We start from the raw sequence: 20,935 nt of genomic DNA on the forward strand, positions 1-20,935 counted from the left end.
ATAGAAAATAAATCACACAGTGAGTACGACAATCTTCTGTGGAAACCTGTCTGGCCATTGGGAATATATCACCTTCTTTGGAAACGGGCAAGGGTTGGTGACAGGGAGGGTGTCCAGCTGTCGAAAATTTGCCTCAATAAACTCCATTCAATCCTTGTAAACATGGAAAAGTGGACATTAAGATGCTAACGACGCATTAAAATAATATGCAAATAGCGGTGCATTTAATTGCACCATTTGGATGTTATTTTACTTCATCATCATCGTCGAAAAAAGCCAATTTGTCTCAGAGAATTTGAATGCAGAAGGATACAATGAAAGATGTTACGGTGGCTGTTTTAGCCTATTTACCATTCTAATAGATTAATAAATATTTACAGAATTTGCAATATTCCCTGTTGTGGTTTGATTAATGACAGAATTGGTTTCAGTGGAATTCATGCTGAGATGCAAGCATGGCTGTGTGATTAAGTTCATTTCCTAACTGTATGGTTTCAGGTTCAATCCCAAGTGTTTTCCACCATAGCCCCAGGCCAACCAAAGCTGTGTGAGTAGATTTGGTTGAGGAAAACTGAAAGAAGCCTCTCGTGTGTGTGTGTGTGTGTGTTTGCATTACTGTCTCCTTACCTTGACATTTTGTGAAAGTTGTAAGCGAGCTTCACCATCTTGCACGTAGAGTCTTCGTTTCCAGTCTTGTGTGAAAACATAGTCATGGAGAAATATTACCTTTCCTGGAAACAGGTAAAGATTGGCAAAAGGACCCTAGAAAATCTGCTTCAATGAAATTCTGTCCAAGCCATGCAAGCCTGGACATGTGGGTGTCGAAATGATGGGCATTTTATGTTTAGTCCTCACAGTGTTCAGAGATTCTCACTTATCTCTATACTTGGACTGTTTCTGTATCTTCTGCATCTTTGAATTATTCTCTCCCTGACCCCTCATTTTATTAGATTCATCCATTCTGTCCCTTTCATTTTCTCTCATTACGTGACCTGGATCTGGAGAGTGATTAGGTTCTCTCTGGAGACCAATATCTCATGTTGTCGTTCTGTATTCACTCACAATTCCAGTATGGATTTACCATTCAGAAGAATCAATACCAATTCCATTTGTTATTCCTTTTTATTATTAAACACTGAGAGACAGTGAGTCAGCAGAATCATTGGTACTTTGGACAAATGCTTAATGGCATTAGTGGTCTGGGAATTGAGCCGATGATCAGGCACTTGTCAATGCAACACCCTAATTCCTGGGAAGAAGACAAACAAAATCTAAAATACATTATTCACATTATTTACATTTGATGAATATTTGTCCTCATCTTGTTTGTTGTTAATACAATGTTTCAGCTGATATACCCTCTAGCCTTCATCAGGTGTCTTGGGGAAATTTTGAACTGGGGTTCTCATTCCTAAGGTATTTTTCGATGTTGTTGTTATTATTTCCCCAAGACACCTGATGAAGGCTGGAGGGTATATCAGCTGAAATGTTGTGTTAACAACAAATAAGATGAGGACAAATATCCATCAAATGTAAATAATGTAAATAAATGTACATAATTCCTCATCTCTTAAATATAGAACTGTAAAATCTAAAATGTTATTAACAAAGTCTTGGTTGAATATTAAATATTTCCTTCAATATCTAGCTAGAAAAAAAAAAAGAAAAGAAATTGTATGAGTAGGGGCAGGCCTGGCTGTGTGGTAAGAAGCTTGCTTCCCAACCATACGGTCCCAGGTTCAGTCTCACCTTTGGCAAGCATATTCTACTAGAGCCTCTGACAGACCAAAACCTTTCAGAGTTGATGCTTAAACTTGAAAATATGTGAACCTTTCTTGAAAGTTTGGATGATTCTTCAACTGCTTGGAATTTATGTAATTGGTAAATAGATATCAGCCGAAGGAAATTAGTTGGTCTTTGATAAACATTGGAATCAGAATATAATGTTCTCTCTGTTCTCCCTCAAATATACAAGTACTGTGTAGAGGATTTGAGCTGGTGGTGGTTGTAGAAGTATTCTTCTGAATGTCTTAGACTCATTCCTGCCATTTTCGGATAAATGTTGTCTTTTACTTTGTTTTTGTCTTTTGATCTGCAAGATTCTTGATGTGAATTTGTGTGTTGAAACAAATCTTGTCTTGGGAGGGTCATTACACCCAATAATTATAAACACACACACACTGGTTCAATTCCACTTCTTTATTGTCTGTCAATCGGATAAAATCCAAACGACTAACTAATCAATCTTTGATTAATGTGCTGGTTAAATAATTAATCTCAAGATGGTATGTTATTGATGAGGTTGTAAATAACAGCAAAAGGATTTGACAAACAAACGATTGATTGGTTAGTTGGTTAGATATTTAACCAATTGACTAACTAAAGAAATGATATTGTGTGTGTGTGTTCATAATATTTGGTGTAATGACCCTCCCAAGACACAACAAGAAGTGTTGTGCTTTAGGTATGGAAATGTACAGATAGCTGTTGCAAGTATTTTTACCATTAAATGTCTTTTGTACTACTAATCACTCGGTCATGATGTATGAGTAATAGCAGTTATGTAGCTAGAGAAAACTGAAATAAGCTGGGTAATGTACTTTGGGCTAAGGTAAAGCAACTCAATTAATCAATTACTTAGAATTGATTAACGGTCAAACCATAGAAAGTCATCTATTGGAATCATTCAGTTCTGATTAGTCCATTTTGCAAGCAGCAGAGAGAACAAATAAGCAGCCTGTTGGTAGTCATTTATTGGCAAATATCTATTGAAACTTGTTGAAATCAATTCTAACAAAACCTGTTTAAATTAGAACAAAACCTGTTTCAAAGGTTAGGATGGCGTTACCATTAAAATGGCGAGTCTTGTATTATATGGAAGGAATACTCTCAAAACATGAATTAGACTTGTGATTTTGAAATAGAAAATAGGAATTGTTTTATTAAAAGAAATTAAGTGCCAAGGGAAGGATTGAAGCTGCTTCTATTGTGGGAACAGCTTTGAGTTAACAACATCTTAAATCTGTTCGCAAAGTGCTTCACAAATCCATAAAAATGTTCTTAAATTCAACACAAAATTTGAGTAGGCATTGGTTAAACCCTTGAATAGTTGTTTAAAAACAAAAAATTTCAAACTGTCTAAACAGCAATCTCCTCGTTATTATTCCTGTGGCATATGAAAAGCACCATTTGAGTGTGGCCGATGCCAGTGTCACCTGACTGGCTCCTGTTTTGGTGGCACGTAAAAAGCATCCACTACACTCTCCGAGTGGTTGGCATTAGGAAGGGCATCCAGCTGTAGAAACCTTACCAGATCAGATTGAAACCTGGTGCAGTCTACCAGCTTGTCAGTCTTCAGTCAAACCGTCCAATCCATGCCAGCATAGAAAGCAGACGTTAAATGATGATGATGATGATGATACTTGCTGTTCTTGATTGCATACAGCTTCTGGCATTGTTAAGAAGTACTAACATGCTGCTTCTTCTTCTTCTTCTTCAGTGATCTTTTTGGCAGTTATAGATTAAGTCTTTTGATACCAACCTGTTGGCACTGCCCTGCCTCTAGGATACAAACATCCTCCTTAAAGAGATCTGAATTAAAACTTTGCCTCAAAATTTCTTGTTCCAAACAATAATGGTTATTTTGATAAATTCTTCATTATTTTCAAAATTCATTTAAGCAAAGACAATATCTCTCCTGCTTGGCACCAAAATCTGTGGTAAGAAGCACTTAGAAACGACAAGGAAAATAGAATTGTTTTTTCTTTCTGTGTATGATAATCCCTTTTGCCATTTGTGCATAGAACCATAGTTTTCCATGAGAATCTCTGACTTGACCCTTTACCATTCATGTTTATTCTGCCAAAAGCAATGCTTCTTTATTCACATTGTTTTGAATTAATCATGCTTTTATCTCATAGCTTTGAGATTTAATAAAATAAATTATGAATCTTTAGAATATAGGGTTGGTGTGAGAGGCCAGATCTGGCCAGTTGGAACATAAAACGGGTGGAATATTTTGGCTGGATTTGGCCGGATTAAATGCAAAAAGGTTAATCTCACCAGTGAAAGATTTTGGGATTTGGTTTCATAGTAAAGATTCCAGCTAAGCAAGAGCTTTGACTTTTGTTCCTTGGTAAAATATGTTAACAATTCTCATAAATGATATATAAATTACAGTTTAATGAAAAGGTTATGAAATGCATAAGATTTAATCCTGTGCTTCCTGCTAGCTAAATTTTACCAAAAGCTGTCAAACAAGGCACTTAAAAACTTGCTTCTTCATATCTCTTGAGTTTTACAACTGGACAGTTTTGTTAGTTAGAGAATGACTATTTTTAAATCTCACAACGAGAGATATTCAGCAACAGTACTTTGGAGTAAAGATGGTTTGCCAACATAACATGGCAGTCCTGGTTTAGGACGAATGCTGCTGTAATTTAGCCCCAGGAGACATCATCACCAGCTGGCTATACGACATGATCTGTGTCCTAATATTGTTTTGAGCTGAGTGGGGGTTCTAGATTCCCTTGTATGAAAATATAAGGACACAGATCATGTTGTATAGCCAGCTGGTGATGATGTCTCCTGCGGCTAAATTACAGCAGCATTCGTCCTAAACCAGGACTTCCATGTTATGTTGGCAAACAGTCTTTGCTACAGTTTCATTAGTGTTCTTTAAAAAGTTTAACAAGGGTTGCCAAATATGAATTCTCATTCTTTGTCCTGAGATCTTGTATTTCTACCGTTGGATTCTTGTACATTTTTTGAGTCACAAAAATCTGACAATTTAGAATGTGCTGAATTAATTAATCATCATCATCATTATCATCATTTTAATATTCACTTTTCCATGCTTGCATGGGTCAGGTGGAATTTGCTGAGACAGATTTTCTATGGTCTGTGGCTTTTCCTGTGGCCAACCCCAACCTGTTTCCAAATAAGCCGGTGAGCTGGCAGAAATGTTAGCACGTGGGGCAAAATGCTTGGCAGTATTTCATCTGTCTTTACATTCTAACCCTAATTTAAATTCTGCTGTGGTCAACTTTACCTTTCATCCTTTCGAGGTCAATAAATTAAGTACCAGTTGCATACTGGGGTCGATCTAATCGACTGGCCTCTCTCCCCAAATTTTGGGCCTTGTACCTAAAGTAGAAAAGAAAAGATTTCCCCATGGAAGACTGGAAATGTGCAACATCACTTAAATGAGGGTGAAGCTCTTTTAGTCATCACCTGTATGTTTACAGATATACATCCATATATACATCCGTTATACAGGTATGTATAACTGTGTATGTATGGGAAAACAAATGTCTTTTCTCTTTTTTCCGATTATCCAACTTTCTCTTTTGATAAGTTGCATTCATTTTTAATTAACAATGGCTTATAATTATTGGTTATTTCTACTTCTCATTCCTTTTCTTTCAATAAAAAACAACCTTTGAACGTGAAAGCAGTGATTGGCCCAAGTCAGGGAACGCCACTACCAGACAGGACCCTATTTCTGTGATGTTAGAAACAGTTTAGAATCAGTTTTTCACTCATTTTCTTACTTTTTTACTCATCATTTGTTTGTTCTCTTCAGGTTCTAATTTTGACTGTAAGTATTTCATTAAATCTGCTTGATTTTTGTTTGTATTTTTTCTTTCCTGGTAGTAATTTGTTCTCAAAGAAAATCAACTGAGTTTTTTTTTCTCCCCTTTCCCCCCCCCCCCTCTGTGTGTCTGTCTAAATTTTATCGTGACTCATTGTGACAGAATGTTGTTTTGATGCATGTCTGCATCCATACACATTGTACACCTCGTTTCATATCTTGCATCATTAAAAAACCAAAAAAAAAACCTCAATTAGGAAACAACACATTCATACTTCATCAAAAGATAGATTTTCTCTTAGAATTTTCTCAGATTTTGTCAGAATTGCATTTCTAGCATGATCCCCCCCCCCCTTTTTTTTTCTTCTTGAAGTGTCGTTGCTTGCTTTTCATGCAAGATTTTAGTAGACATAACTTTGTAGCTGAAAGTAAAAGTTTTCACTATTTAGTCTTTTGTTATGCATTCTATCTTCACTAAATCTATCATTGATATTTTTTGTTGTTGAATGATTTGAACTTATTGTAAAAGGATGTGTTGTTGATGTTTTAAATTAATGCTAATTAAACATTTTGTTGTTTTTGATAACATTTTGTAAGCTGGAAATTATTTCCTTTTATTGAAATACTGAATTGAATTAGATGTGCCAGCAGTGTTTCTTTTCCATACTAAAATTTACTATGCAGTATACCCAAAGATTCATTAATCAATTTACTAGATACATGAAATAGATGTAAATGTCGGTCTTGCTTATACAACCTCACTATGTCACCTAAATGATTTCTGTGACAAAACTAAGGGCTGAAAACCTATCAAATCTGAAAATTAGTTGATCTGATTTAGCAATAAATCCAGTTTCATGGCAGATTAACCAATTTCTGATGAAGCTGTAAGAATAATTGAAATAGTGTTGTCTAGTCAGTCCCTCTTTTAGTGTTCACAATATGATCATATAAACACGACATCTCTGTTATGTATCGAAGAAATTCCTTTAATCTTTGATTGATAAAATACTTTATGAATTAAGTACGGTGGTCGATGGATTCAGATAACACTTTCCCCTCAGAATTGCTGGCCTTGTACCTCCAGCATCATCACCAAAGTGGTGAACTGGTGGAGTCCTTAACCTGCCTCACAAAATGCTTAACAACGTTTCTTTCAGTTTTTCATGTTCTGGATTCAAATGTTGCCAAGGTTCATTTTGTCTTTCATCTTTTCTGGGCTCGATGTAATTGATGTGACCCCTTTCACCAAAATCCAGGCTTGTGCCTAGAGAAAGAATTATTATTCTTGAGAGGGCCGCACATGCCATCAAAGTGATGATGGGGTACAAGTATATGAAGCCCTCTACACCCATCAGGATTGTCTGTCTGATAAGGGTACACCTGGCACATGCATTACAACCTGGGTGACCTCATATTGAGATAAACAGCACATGACCTTACAGGTGGGGCCTAGTTAAAATTTTCTTGAGGTTGAGTAGTCCATTTGTCTCAAGAGGTCCCTGAATAAGGTTTTTTTAAAGGTGATGGATAAAACACCCATGTTTCCAGAGGTGAATTATTCAAACACATAGCTACGGTGCTCCCCCATGATGAGAAATGCACATATCGTCAGCCACTAAGGGACATACCCAATTGGATAAGGTCAAACAAATCTGTGGTATTGAGCAGAATATTTGCCGTAACCCATCTTTTATACTAAGACAAAACAATGTACATGATAACACTTCCAATCAGTTAAGATCAGAAGCCATGAGAGCCACTGTCTGGTACTGCATCAGGGCATCATCATCATCATCATTATCATTATTATTAGACAAATGTCTTCTACTATAGCCTTGGGCCCAGCAAAGCCTTGTGAGTGGATTTGGTAGATGGAAACTGATAGAAACCTATCATACACACACATACACACACTGTATATACTTGTGTAAAAGTCAAACTTTTTAAGATCATTTTTTAAGGTCAAATTTATGGGGTCCTCCATTACAGATTGGAGCCAGGTGCAGCCTTCTGGCTTCCCAGCCCTCGGTCAAACCATCCAACCCATGCCAGCATGGAAAATGGATGTTAAACGATGATGATGTTGAAAGACAGTTGCATTTGGTTTTGTGGTGTTTCTCATTTAATGGTAAAAGTCTTCAATGCTCGTATTTCACATGCAGGGACTTTGTTTAGTCTTCATCATCCTTGTTTAACATCTGTTTTCCATGCTGGCATGGGTTGGATAGTCTGACTGAGGTCTGGAGAGCCAGCGGCTGCACCAGGCTCCAATCTGATCTGGCAAGGTTTCTACAGCTGGGTGCTTTTTATGTGCCACCAGCACAGGAACCAGTCAGGCAGGCCTGGCATTGATCACGTTCAGATGGTGTTTTTTACGTGCCACCAGCACAGGAGCCAGTCAGAGGGTACTGAATGGTTAGTTGCCAAGTTGTTTTGTTGGTGCATGAGGAAACCTGGGAGAATTTTTGAAGTTTCAGAGCAAATGATGTTGGTTGGAAAGTGGAATGGCAGAATTATTGGAACATTGAATAAAATGCCTTCATGTATTTGTTACAGCTCTTCACATCTCCACTGAGATTAACTTTGCCTTCAAACCTTTTGGTATCAATAAAGAGAAATACTAGTTAAGTACTATGGTCAATATAATCAGAGAACACTCTTCCTCCAAATTTCGGCCCTTGTGCCTGCATTAGAAACAATTTTATGATCTTATTGCTTGGCCAGAATTTATTTGTGACAATCTAATAATCTATGAACTAATAAACATAGAACAAACATCAAATATTGTCACTGATTGAATGAATTTTGTGCCAGAAGGGATGTTTCTCTTCTTAATGTTGGTGACATCTTCTCCTTATTTAAGTTCTTTATTCATATCAGTTCTCTTTTTGCTTTATTCCGACCCTGGCCATAAAATAAATCGGTTAATGTTCCATCCTAATGAACCTCATGTCACTAATTTACATAAATTAATAGAATGTATATAAAGTATTTACATGCACACACACATACAAAGGCTTTTTTCAGTTTCCATCTACCAAATTCACACAAGGCTTTGGTTGATTCAGGCCTATAGAAGACACTTGCCCAAGGTGCCATGCAGTGGGACTGAACCCCAGAAACTGTGTAGTTTGGAGCACCTAAAGTTGATTTTAACTTACCTTAATCACATAGCCTTGCCTGCACCCCCCCCCCACAGAGAGAGAGATAGTCATCATTTAACATCTGCCTTCCATGCTAGCATGGGTTGGACAATTTGCCGGGAGCCTGCACAAGATTTCTGTGTCTGTTTTGGCAGGATTTTTCCAGTTGGATGCCTTTCCAAATGCCTGGAAGTGGCATCAGAACTGGCAAGGTCAGCAAGTAACTTGCAAGACAAAGATCCTATGATGGGGGAGGGGAGGCTTTGGAGGAGGTACAAGATTACCTGGCTGGGGAGAGAGAGAGAGAGAGAGATCAGGAATGAGGACAGAAACAAGTGTGCTGCCATAAAGGAGAGACACGGTTACCCAACTTGAAGAGAAGGAGAGAGAGAGTGGGAGACAGCAAGAGTGCAGGAGAGAGATGGTGGCATACCCTTGAGGTATGGAGGTCATAAGTGGCAGGGCGTTGCCAAAGAAGTGTGAGTAGTGAGTTGTGATAAGCTGGATATATAGAGTGGGGGCTACTGGACAGCAATGATACAATGAGCAGTGCCCTGGAGACAGAATTGGGGAGTGAGGGGTAGGTAAAGTGCATGAAAGAGGAGATGTGAGGAAGAGATGGAGAGATGTAGTTTGGTTTGTTGGGGTAGGGTGTATGAAACGTTCTCTTGTTACATGTGGGTGGAACACACAGCACTTCTAGAACTCAGTAACAAGAGAACTTTTCACATACCCTACTCCGACAAACCAAACTACATCTCTCCATCTCTTCCTCACATCTCCTCTTTCATGCACTTTACCTACCCCTCACTCCCCAATCCTATCCCCACAGCCCTGTCCACTGTATCATTGCTATATATATATATATATATATATATATATATGAAGAAGAGGAAAATGGAGATTGTGAAGTTAATGATAGTTTATTCTCAACAACAAATCGATCATTATCCCTTACAGCGGTCTCAATTACACACAATGAATTAATTAATTATTAAGTTCATATTTCTGAGCATAATCTCTTCAGAGGGAAAAAATATACCCTTAGATGTTTTGTATGTTTGTTTATAGGTTCATCACAGCAGACTGAATGTGTGTAATTGAAACAGCTGTAAGGGATAATGATGGATTTGTGGTGGAAAATAAACTCTCATGACCTCCACAATCTCTATTTTCTTCTTTTTCCTTTATATGAATATAAACTACAGTTTATATACAAACCTACTATTTTAAGGAAATCAATTCCCCTTCAAAATATTAGGTATTGAACCAGTATTTCGTTGGATGGAACCATGCCTTCATGAGGCTAACATAACCTCTAACGGAATTATATATATATATATAAATAAATATAAAATGAAGAGTGACAGGAGCTGTATTAATAACAAAAATTTATCCCCACTTAAAAGTAGATGTTGTGTTAGAACACAGAATACTACGATAGTTATCATGAGAGAACCTTTCATGTGGACTTGTGGTGCATATAAGCACTCACTAGTGGATGCGTGGATGCTGCACAAGTCCATATGAGAGATCCTTCTCAAGGTAAATAAGTTTTGTGTGTTAACAACACTACATTTACTTTTAAGTGAGGGTAAGTATTATTATTATTATTATTGTATATATATATATATATATATATATATATTATATATATATGAATGAATGAAATATTCATCATCTGAAATTAACAGCTTTCTGGTCAAGTGAAGTTGACAATAAATATTTTCGGTTGATTTGAGAAGTAAAGCTTTCATCTTTTGTTCTTTCTTCTTCTGTTTTGGTGACTCAACAACATACCATTCTTTTTAGAAAAGTAATGTGAAGTCAGGACATCAAACATTTGGTGTACACACACACACACACACACACACACACACACACACACACACACTCTGGTTTTTAGATATGAATGTCTTGTGGCTGGTGTGATACAGTTAATGCAGACACTTTGGGTTCAGAATGAGTCATCTTTAAACACAATTCACCTCATTTCGTTATGTTTTGTCTGCATTTGCTTTTAGACAGCAAGATACTGATGTGGCTGAAACCAGTTTTTACTAAGTAGGGTATTAGGATGGCAAGCGAAATCATCTGTAAGTGCCTCAATAGATTCGGGGATAGAATTTGAACATATTTTGTTTTCTGTGAAGCTGATGTATTTGGGCAGCACTGTCATTTAGTAATTCTGTTAATTCTCACTGTATGTTGAGTTTGCAGTCAACCACTTGTACTTCAAAGTGGTTGCTATAATCAAAATGCAATAGACAATGCAAGAATTGTGTGTGTGCGCATGTCTCAATTATATCTCTCATAATATAGTTAGAAACAGAATGACACTAGCTGTATGATTTAGCCCTGAAGAAACTTAGAACACAGCTCACTCAGAATGGTGTCAGTGGACCATCAGACACTGCTGTTTCAACTTAATTTCATCCCCTCAGTGATAGACATCTCACCGTAGTCATTCTGAGTCGTCATAACTTTCATTCCAATATGGAAATGCAATATCATAGAATCTCTGTACCATGTTGTTAAGCAATGATTGTAAATAGTCACAGTACTTAATTATATTCTCATCAATCAATTCACTTTTCAAACTCTCCAGTTGTTGAAATTAGTAGAGTTGATGCCGGGAAAGCTTTGTCTTGTATGGTCCCAACTTGAAAATAAAATCAATCAAAAAAGCATTTTTTTTTTGTTTTCCTTGTACCAACAACATGAAGGTCATTAAGTTTGAATATGTCACTGAGAGAAAAAAAAAAAACACCAAAGAAGCAGATTGTGGAGAGTTTTGAAAAACGTCTATGACTGTATTTAACAGCTTGACAACAATGAAAAACACGGTTGCAATTTGAGAACCATCATACTTTATAGTTTGGTAAAAGAAAGTCTCAGTCATTATCATTGTGAAGACACATCATCATTTTGCATTCACTTTCTATGCTGGAATCGGCCACACTGACAGGATGTATCATGCTCCAGTATCTCTGATTTGGAATGGTTTCTATGGCCCTTCCTAATATGCCAACCACTTCATTGAGTGGACTGAGTGAATTTCTTTTGGCCTCCAACAGTAGAGATACTGTTTTGTTCCCTGCGAGACTAAAGAACCCTTTCAACCCTGCATTCTCTCTACTTGGTTCACAGAGCATATGGGTGGAGTGGGGGTTGGGACGAGGTTGCTTTATAACTGGCAAGACTAAAGAGTCCATGCAACTAAAGGAGAATAAGGGGAGAGAGAGAGAGATGACTTTGGGTGAGGTGATGAGAGAAGGTAAAATATGAAAAGAAGATAGTTTTGAGAGGGTGGAGAGAGAGAGAGAGAGAGAGAGAGAAAGAGAAACAGAATAGATACTGTTGGTATGGAGCAAAGGATTTTGGAATGGACAGGGGGAAGAGTAGTATCAGGGGTTAGTGAGAGAGGGGGGCATAGTAATGGTAGGTTGAGTAGGGATCCAGTGCTAACCCACATTTTGTTTGTGAATAAGAACAGAAGGCATGAGGAAAGGTGCAGGAAAGGAGATGTGGGGCTGTGGGCAGAGGGTCATTGAAGTGAGGTGTGGAGGGTCATGGAGGTGGATCAGAGAAGGGAAAGATGAAAACTTGTGGGGAGTGGGCTTTGAGAGAAAGAGAGGCAAGGTGTTGGGGAGCTGTGAGAGCATCCCAGCCACCAACATACACTTCCCTCTTTAGCATTCTCTCTTTAGCCATCCTTGTTTGAGAGAATTGAGTCTTCTCCAGCCCAACATGTCACCAGTTGCTGTGATCCCTTCTCATCTCTTTTGTAAGGTTCAGCATCTTGAGATTATCTTTTTTGTCTGGAATTTCTTCTTTAAACCTTTCACAGATTCTGCTATAAGAACAAAGTCATCAGTATGCAAACATTTCCACAGCCAGCCAGTCTTAAACTCCTCTGTTATGGCTGGGAAACCCTGAACACTGAGTTCTAATGAGACCCCTTACCTGTATGTCCATTTTGTTACTGGACTCATTGTTAATGCTCACCTTGCTGTACATATCTTGGATGATCCTTGCAGCCTTTCATTGACCCTTAGCTTCCTTACTGACTACCAAATGATAAAGTGAGGTACCCCGTTGAAAGCCATCTCCAAGTCTAAGAATGCAAGGTATAGAGGCTTACACCTAGCCAGGTATTTCTTTTGCAGTTGTCTCATTAGGAAAATGGCATCAGTTGTGTCTCTTCTTGATACAAAAACTGCATCTCATCTTTGCCATTCCTTTTCCTAATCAATTGCAATCCTTTTTTCTGTAGCAGTAAACTAAGACAAAAAATGGAATTTGTTTACCATTTTCATAACTTCAGAGCATCGTTGAACCAGCTGTTTATTGTTTTAGTCATTAAACATTGTTGGTGAGCCACAAAGAGAATTACTAAAACAGGGTGTGAAATTTCAAGTTTTAGAAGGAGAAATCTGTCTCTACCAACCATTATAGGGATTCCATCAGATGGTGTGTTGGTAACAATATTGATAAATGGGATGTTCATGAAAAAATAGGGTCTAAAATAATTTAAAAATTGTCAGACCTTTTGAGTTGAGCAACAACTGATCAGTGACCATTTTTTCAGAAGGTTGAAGATTTTCATTGAAGAACCAAACATATTCTATCAGAAAACCTTGTCCAAAATTTCAAAACGCTTACCATTTTCTCCTCTTTGGCTCACAGCCCACTCAAGAGTTGAAATCACCTACAAAGGATGTCAACTAGGTTGAAAAACTCTAAAACAAGTTAATATTCCTTGCTTCATCTCAGGTAGCTGATACCAAGTGACTTAATATTTATTTGTAAGCCTATATTTCTTAATATATTCTCATCAAATAACCAAAGAATCTTCTTGGTGTTTACAGTTGTCAAAGAGATTTCCTCTCTTCCATGGCACTGTCACATACTTGGTTTCTGCATCACAGAGTTTTTATTTTTGTATTTTAAGAGCTTCTTTATGAAGCAGCAATATTTTTTTTTCTCAATTCCCACTGGCTAATTGGAACTTTTGACACTGTTAGTACTAATTAGTGTAACATACAAAATTAATTTCATCTCCTGCACTAATTAAATCCTGACGGCAAAAAGTCTTTTTTAGGTAATAGAATTTAATGGACCCCAGGCAGCTACTGTCATTTGAACTGATGTAAAGCTTTCCGTCAGTCATGAACCTCTGTTAGTTGTACTCAGCAGGATATAATTGGTGTTCAAATATCATTCAAAGTTCCCCTTTGGTTGGGGAAACTGGCTTTCATTGATGGCATTCCCTGCATTGATGTATATTTATCCTTTTCCTAGATTTAAAAATGATTCATTTTGTTTCCAAATGGTGTCACAACTGCCATTGACTGACATTTTGTTTTCTTGTTTTAATGTTTAACCGTTTTTTGTTTGGCTGAAAGAAATCGACTGGAATAATTATGGATTAACGATAATGAATTTACTAAGTATTTTTGTTTTGAGTAAATATTTATTCAAATTTCACAGACTTCCTTTAAATGTTCTGAATTAATCATTATCTGTATTGTTTCTTTAAAAAGAAGAAAAAAAAGATTTCTTGTTATCAGTATGGACTTATTTGAGCCACATTTTTAAATTTTAATTCTTGATTGTTCTATCCTGACTGTTAGAATTCAAGAAATTTAAAAAGTGTTTTTTCTTTTTTTTCCTTTTCCTTTTAGATATTGTTATGACTCCAACCAAGAAAGGAGAAGCCACTCATATCAAAATCGAGAGGAAGAAACGGTTAACATTTGAAGACCAAAAAGTTGCTCACATTGGTGGTGGGGAGCACAAAGGCCTTGTTATTAACAATCAAACTGCTGGTGAGTTCTTTTATTTTATTAATTTTGACTTCAGCACCAGAAAATGGTTTTACTGTCTTTCTTGGTGGACGTAAGCATTTTAAGAAAACTAGAAAACTACATAAAATACCAAATAATGGAATTCAGTAAAATTTACGAAAACTAAATGCAATTCATGTAATTCATCATCATCATCATTTAGCATCCGTTGTCCATGCTGGCATGGGTTGGACGGTTTGACTGGGCTGGCAAGCCGCAAAGCTTCACCAGACTCCGGTCTGATTTGGCATGATTTTCTATGGCTTGATGCCCTTCCTAATGCTAACCACTTTACAGAGTGTAATGGGTGCTTTTATGTTCCACTGGCATGGGTGCCATTTGCATGACACCGGGATGCATTCACATGCCAATTTGTGTGACACCAGTATCTGCCATGACTGCAATTTTTGCCAAAGGTCTTGGCTATTGTCACCATGAGGCCTGTTACTTGAAAGGAACTCAGCCACTTTGTCTCTGTGAGGCCCAGTGCTTGAAAGAAACTCAACTGCTTTGCCTCCGTGAGGCCCGACATTCGAAAGGAACTCGACCACTTTGCCTCTGTGAGGCCCGACACTCAAAAGGAACTCGGCCACCTTGCCTCCGTGAGGCCCAGTGCTTGAAAGGAACTCAACTGCTTTGCCTTCATGAGGCCTGACATTCGAAAGGAACTCGACCACTTTGCCTCCGTGAGGCCCAGTTGGAAATTGAAATGACACCTGAAATGAATTTTTAGTGTTAAGACTATGAAAATGAGTAAAAGATTCATGTTATTGTAAATTTTAGAAAAAGAATTTTAAAAATTTATTCTTTTGTAAGAAGATTTAAAATCAAGGAGTCATTTCATGTAACATACTTTGTCTTTAGTAAAATTAGTGAAACCCCTCAATGCTAGAATCAATAGGGACTTAATCTCTTTTAGACAAGTTCAATATTGATTCTTCCATGGAACCAACTGACCATCCATAAAAGTAAGAATCCTGGTTCAATGCCATTTAAAACAAATTTTTTCAAAATAGATTTACCAAAGTCCCTGAATGTTTCAGTGTTAGACTGGATGACAAAACCGATGCAGTTGCATTTTGTATGCAGAAGCGTGACTGTGTGGTAAAGAAATTTGCTTTGCAACCATGTAGCTTTGTGTTCAGTCCCACTGCACAGCACCTGGGACAAGAGTCTTCTATAGTCCTGGTCTGACCAATGCCTTGAGTGAATTTGGTCGACAGATATTGTGTAGAAGCCCGACATATATGTATGTCTGTGTTGTGGTTGTCCCTTACCACTGCTTGACAACCGGTGTTGGTTTGTTTACATCCCCATTACTTAGCTGTCCATCAAAAAGTCAGACAGAATGAGTGCCAGATTTAAAACTAATTCCTGAGGTTGATTTGGTCACATCCAATCCTTCAAGGCTGTGCCCCAGCATGGCCACAAGTCCTATGACTGAAATAAAACAAAAACCTTAAATATGTTTTGCATTTACTTTTCCATTGCAATATTTCGTTTCTCCCCCCCCCCTAAATTTTGCTTCTTCTGTCAATGGGAATGTTCCAAGTAAACTCACAGGTTTTAATCTCAACATTTTGTAATATTTTTTTTTTTTTGAAATGACATCAATTGAGGAAGTCAACAATAGTAAAAATACAAGAGATTTAATTGGTTTTCGTTTTTGGTTTTCTCCCCCCCCCCCCCTGCGCAAGAGCTTTCATATTGAAAGGTCAACCGTGTTGAAGAGTTGACTTTTTATTTAACCTGTCAAGGTCACAACTAGGGTTGTTAACTTCTCTACGCTATTTGGGTCTGATATCTCTCGTAGCCATGGCAAAGCGAAACAACTGCTACTTGCTATATTCTAAACTCTTCTGCCAGATTATGGGGGAGGGACGGGGAAGAGAAGCGTTTGTTCCTCAAAAGTGTTTTAAATCATTTGTTGTCATCATGATATAGCTGTGTGGTAAGAAGCATGTTTCCCAACCACATGGTTCTGGGTTCAGTTCCATGTGGGGCACCTTGGGCAACTGTCTTTTATAGCCTCGGGCCAATCAAAGCCTTGTGAGTGGATTTGGTAGATGGAAACTAAAAGAATCCCATTGTGTGTGTGTGTGCTGTGTTTGCCTGTCCCCTCCCACACCATTTGATAACCGGTGTTGGTGTGTTTACATCACTGTAACCTAGCAGTTCAGCAAAAGAGACCAATTAAGTGCCAGGCTTAAAAAAGCAAAAAGTTCTGGAGCCGATTCATTCAACAAGAAATTCAAGGCGGTGCCCCAACATGGCCACAGTATAATGATTGAAACAAGTAAAAAATACAAGATGACTAGATAAAATTATTATTTTTGGTCATCTAAAATTTCTTCAGCATTCATTTCGTTGTTATTATGCAAAAGTGTTGTAAGTTTGAGAAAAGGAAAAAATAGTTTCACCATTCCATAGCAAAACCATTCTACTACACTTTGACAGTTTTTGATATCTTGGCATCTGAAGCAGCAGGAGATACGATAGTTTGGCCAAAAGGACTGACTCTTGCAAATATAAATATTGAAAAAAAAAAAACTGCATGCATAATAGCAACGGTTTGTTTCAGTCTGACAACAGCTGCAGTTATAGAAACTCCTGTACCCCCCCCCCATCTGACTGTTAGGTTTATAACAATAGAGACAGAGGATCTCTTTGTTGACGGGTTGGTATGGGTGGGAAATGACTAAATACTGTGTGTGTGTGTGACTGCGTGCGTGTGTGTGACTGCGAGTGTGTGTGTGTGTGTGATTGTTTGACTTCTAAAGTCATGGTTTAGTACAGAGGTATGCGCATGTTGCCAATTTGTTGTGCACACACCATAATTTCCTGCACTTGTGTCTATTTGTATCATTGACGCAGGCTCAGCAATCCTCATCGTACACTCTCCCTCTTTCTCACACACTCATTCACTCTCTCTCTCTCCCCCTCTCTCGCAGACTCCCTTCCGTTTCCCCATCATCAAGCATTGCCAATTATTTCAGTGAACTTCATAGCAATGTCTGTACAGTTCATACAGATCAATAGATCTCCCCCCCCTCCCTGTAACTATGCCAACAATTGGTGGTTATATGATGGAATCTATTATGTTATTGCCTGGAATATCTTTTTATTTTATTTACCAGTAACATTAATTCTCTTTTCATTTATTATTGATTCATTATTTTTTTTTTTTAGTTAATAACATTTTCCGAGACAATAATTAACTGGAGATTTCGTCCTCTTCCAAATTTAAAGTTGACTTTCTGCGGCCATTTTATTTATTTAACAGCACCCAACCTTAAACAGATGCTATCGAAAATATGGCTTCACTACTGTAGATCAGTAGTGGTTGTCACATTTGGCAATAATAAACTCGATCGACTTTCCAAATATATTGTTCCTATATCATGTATCTCTTAGCCAGCAACCTTGGCTTCTCTTCAGAATTTTGTTTCTGATAACCTTTGACCCTTTTACTGCGGAAATCAGAATTTCATTCTCTTTAACTGTGGAAAGCAGTTTTACATACCAGTCTATTTTTTGTTTTGTTGTGTTTGAAACTTTTTTTTGTTGATATGTCAATTTTATTGCAGTAATATGACTTTCAGAAACATACCAGTTCCATTTTTTGGAAGATGTTTATCATCATTTATTTACTGGAATAATCATGAGATTTAATTTCACACTTAAAGGGTTAATTCAGTTTCTAGATTTTGCATTTTACCCATGGACTCCTTCTGCCTCAAAACATTTCCTTCTCTTCCCTTTTGTTGATGCTCAAATGATTTATTTGAATTCATCCAACAAACAACTGCCTGAAGCTTAAAACTTAACATTTTTTTCACTCCCCCCACCCCCACCCCCCGTTTCATTCTTGTTATGACATTTAGTAGTATCTTGTAATCAGTTCTTGTTTGAGCTGATGCCCTCCCCTGTAGACAGAGACCTGTCATCACCACCAGAGGTCTTGAATCATGTCAGTAATACTTATATTTTATTTAATGCAATTAAATTTTTGGAGAGGTTGAAATGGTAGAAGTTCGTTAGCAATCGGCTTAATTTCATTTGGCAGCTCTTGGCACTTTTCATTTAACATTTTTAATTCGGATGGTTCAGATGTGTTGCATTTTAACCCTTCTGCATTCTAAATGGAAGTGGCTTATGAAAGGAATGAAATAACCATTTGTTTGCTTAAGGAATCTCACTGTTAATATGTTGAGTCAAGACTTGTTCATTTCTAACATAATTTTTGCACAACTCTCAACAGTTTGTTGCGAGAGAAGCTGATACAGAATAACTTGAAAAGGGTGGATGTTATACAATCTTTTTAACACAAAAGTAAATATATTTACATTGACACGATGGATTGGCTACCCATACCTGAAAAATGGGTACGGGTAGATGACAAGGAGGGAATCCTCAATATTGCCCCAATAAATCCCATTCCACCCATGCCCATTTGGAAAAAGTGGACATAAGCGATGATGCTGATACCATCAATGAGTCTGTAATAATTCTGTATATGCCCTGTAGTGCCGGCCCTAAGGAGCAGGGTCCCTTAGAAAGTTATGAGGTGGACTTGATATGATTTCCATCATAAGTTTGTCTTCACTGTCTTGACTTTAAATCTTTTATAAAGAAATGTCTAATCAATTATATCAACACTCCTTTAAAACTGATCATGTGAAACAAATCAATAATTTCTGATCTTATCGTCATTTAACATCTGGTTTCCATGGTGGCCTAGATTGGCCAGTCTGATAGGAGCTGGTTAGGTCAGGAGCCACACCAAGTTCCATTGTCTGTTTTGGCATGGTTTTTATGGTCGGATGCCCTTCCTAATGCCAAACACTTTATAGGGGGTATACTGGGTGCTTTTTACATGTCACCAGCACCACATTGAATGCACCAGTTTTTGTCTTATCACTGAAGTTAAGCAACATTGAGCCTAGTTAGTACTTAAATGGGTGATCCTTAAAGAATTGGTATAATCTTAGATTTTTTTTTGTGAACTCTTTTAAGATCTATTCACAGATAATTCCTCACAATATTGGTGCTAAATTGAAAATGAACAAAGGATAAGTCTTGTCTGAAATTTTCTGCCTAAGTTTGTTAAACTGTTATCTTACCTTAGCTAATTAAGTTCCAACAATTCTACCAATTTTACACTGGTTAACCTTTGGCAGCAAATGAGCTTCACTTCTGACTGATCTGAGATAGTGACGTAGGTGTTGGCTACTGTTCTTTCTAACCTCAGTAAAGCAATCTTCTTAACTACGTCGATATGTGTGCACGCACACACAATTGTGTTTAATATGTTTGTTTATACATCAGCAAATTTACAGTGGACTCTCCCCAGAAACAACAAAATTTACAATTGTTTAAATAAAAAACAGCAGTTCTTAGTAACAATAGATTTGGTGTCTGTAGTTGAAGTGTTCTAGTGTCTGTTGACATCATTCATAGCCCTGTGATGTGTTTTTGGCACACATTGTCTACAGGGGCAATTTCTGCTGTGAAGATCTCTCTATATTTAAGTCTATACAAACGTATTAATTATAATTATACCCATCTATATTTCAATTAATGTTGCTTAGTGCAATACTTTTTCACCTGAGAATTTGCTAACAAAGTTGCTGGCCCAAAGACTCTCTACATGTCTCATTATTTCAGAAGTTACCTTTTGAGTTGGTTCCATTCTCGACTCTTACTGACATTCTGTTGTAACTTGTTTTCTATATTTTTCCTTTTTGTATATTAATTACCTAATTGTTATTAGTGCTAACGACACCTATTTTTGTGCAAATGATTACCACCTTTCTTCGCTCCTTAACTTCCCACTGTTTCCACGAGCAGACACCTCAATAATATCCTCTCACAGTGCCAAAATATGCATACTGCATATCAGAGAAGCAGTCTTGCATTCCACCTTCCTTATATACACCTAGGTTCCCTTGACACACAAAGCAGCAGCAGCAGCACATAGCTGAAACTCAAGTGCTGCTGTGTCTCTGTTTCTGTCTTTAATGGTAAACCCACATGTATTATAGCATTAGCAAAGCAGCGTTTCAGCCTCTTCAGGATTCCATTGCCACTGTTGAGAGGATTGCTTACAACAGTGCTGTCACTCCTATGTAATATCTCAACACACGCACACCCTTATGTAATATACCCACCTATCTATACATCTGGCTTTTATGGTAAAGATTTGCTCTCCATCTACAACCACTAACTCACAGGCAAATGGTATCTTTTCTCTGCCTATTTCTCCCATTACAAACCATTGAATCCCAAGAAAATTGGTCCATATTTTTAGAAATGGAAAAATTAGAAACAAAGCGTTTAACACTTTC

At 37.4% G+C, this 20,935-nt stretch overlaps 1 protein-coding gene across 50 annotated transcripts in view; it reads left to right on the forward strand.

Annotated features, from left to right (window-relative positions):
• Positions 1-20,935, forward strand: part of LOC115212809 — a 178,149-nt gene that overhangs the window by 46,201 nt on the left and 111,013 nt on the right. For 48 of the 50 annotated variants that reach the window (XM_029781522.2, XM_036503558.1, XM_036503556.1 and 45 more), the window contains exons 3-4: positions 5,585-5,599; positions 14,427-14,570. In XM_029781522.2, coding sequence (XP_029637382.1) covers positions 5,585-5,599; positions 14,427-14,570 — 159 coding nt within the window. The remainder of the gene's footprint in view (positions 1-5,584; positions 5,600-14,426; positions 14,571-20,935) is intronic. The other 2 variants (XM_029781526.2, XM_036503559.1) reach the window with 1 other exon arrangement.

The sequence above is a fragment of the Octopus sinensis genome, linkage group LG6 (genome assembly GCF_006345805.1).
Source record: "Octopus sinensis linkage group LG6, ASM634580v1, whole genome shotgun sequence".
Classification (NCBI taxonomy): domain Eukaryota; kingdom Metazoa; phylum Mollusca; class Cephalopoda; order Octopoda; family Octopodidae; genus Octopus; species Octopus sinensis.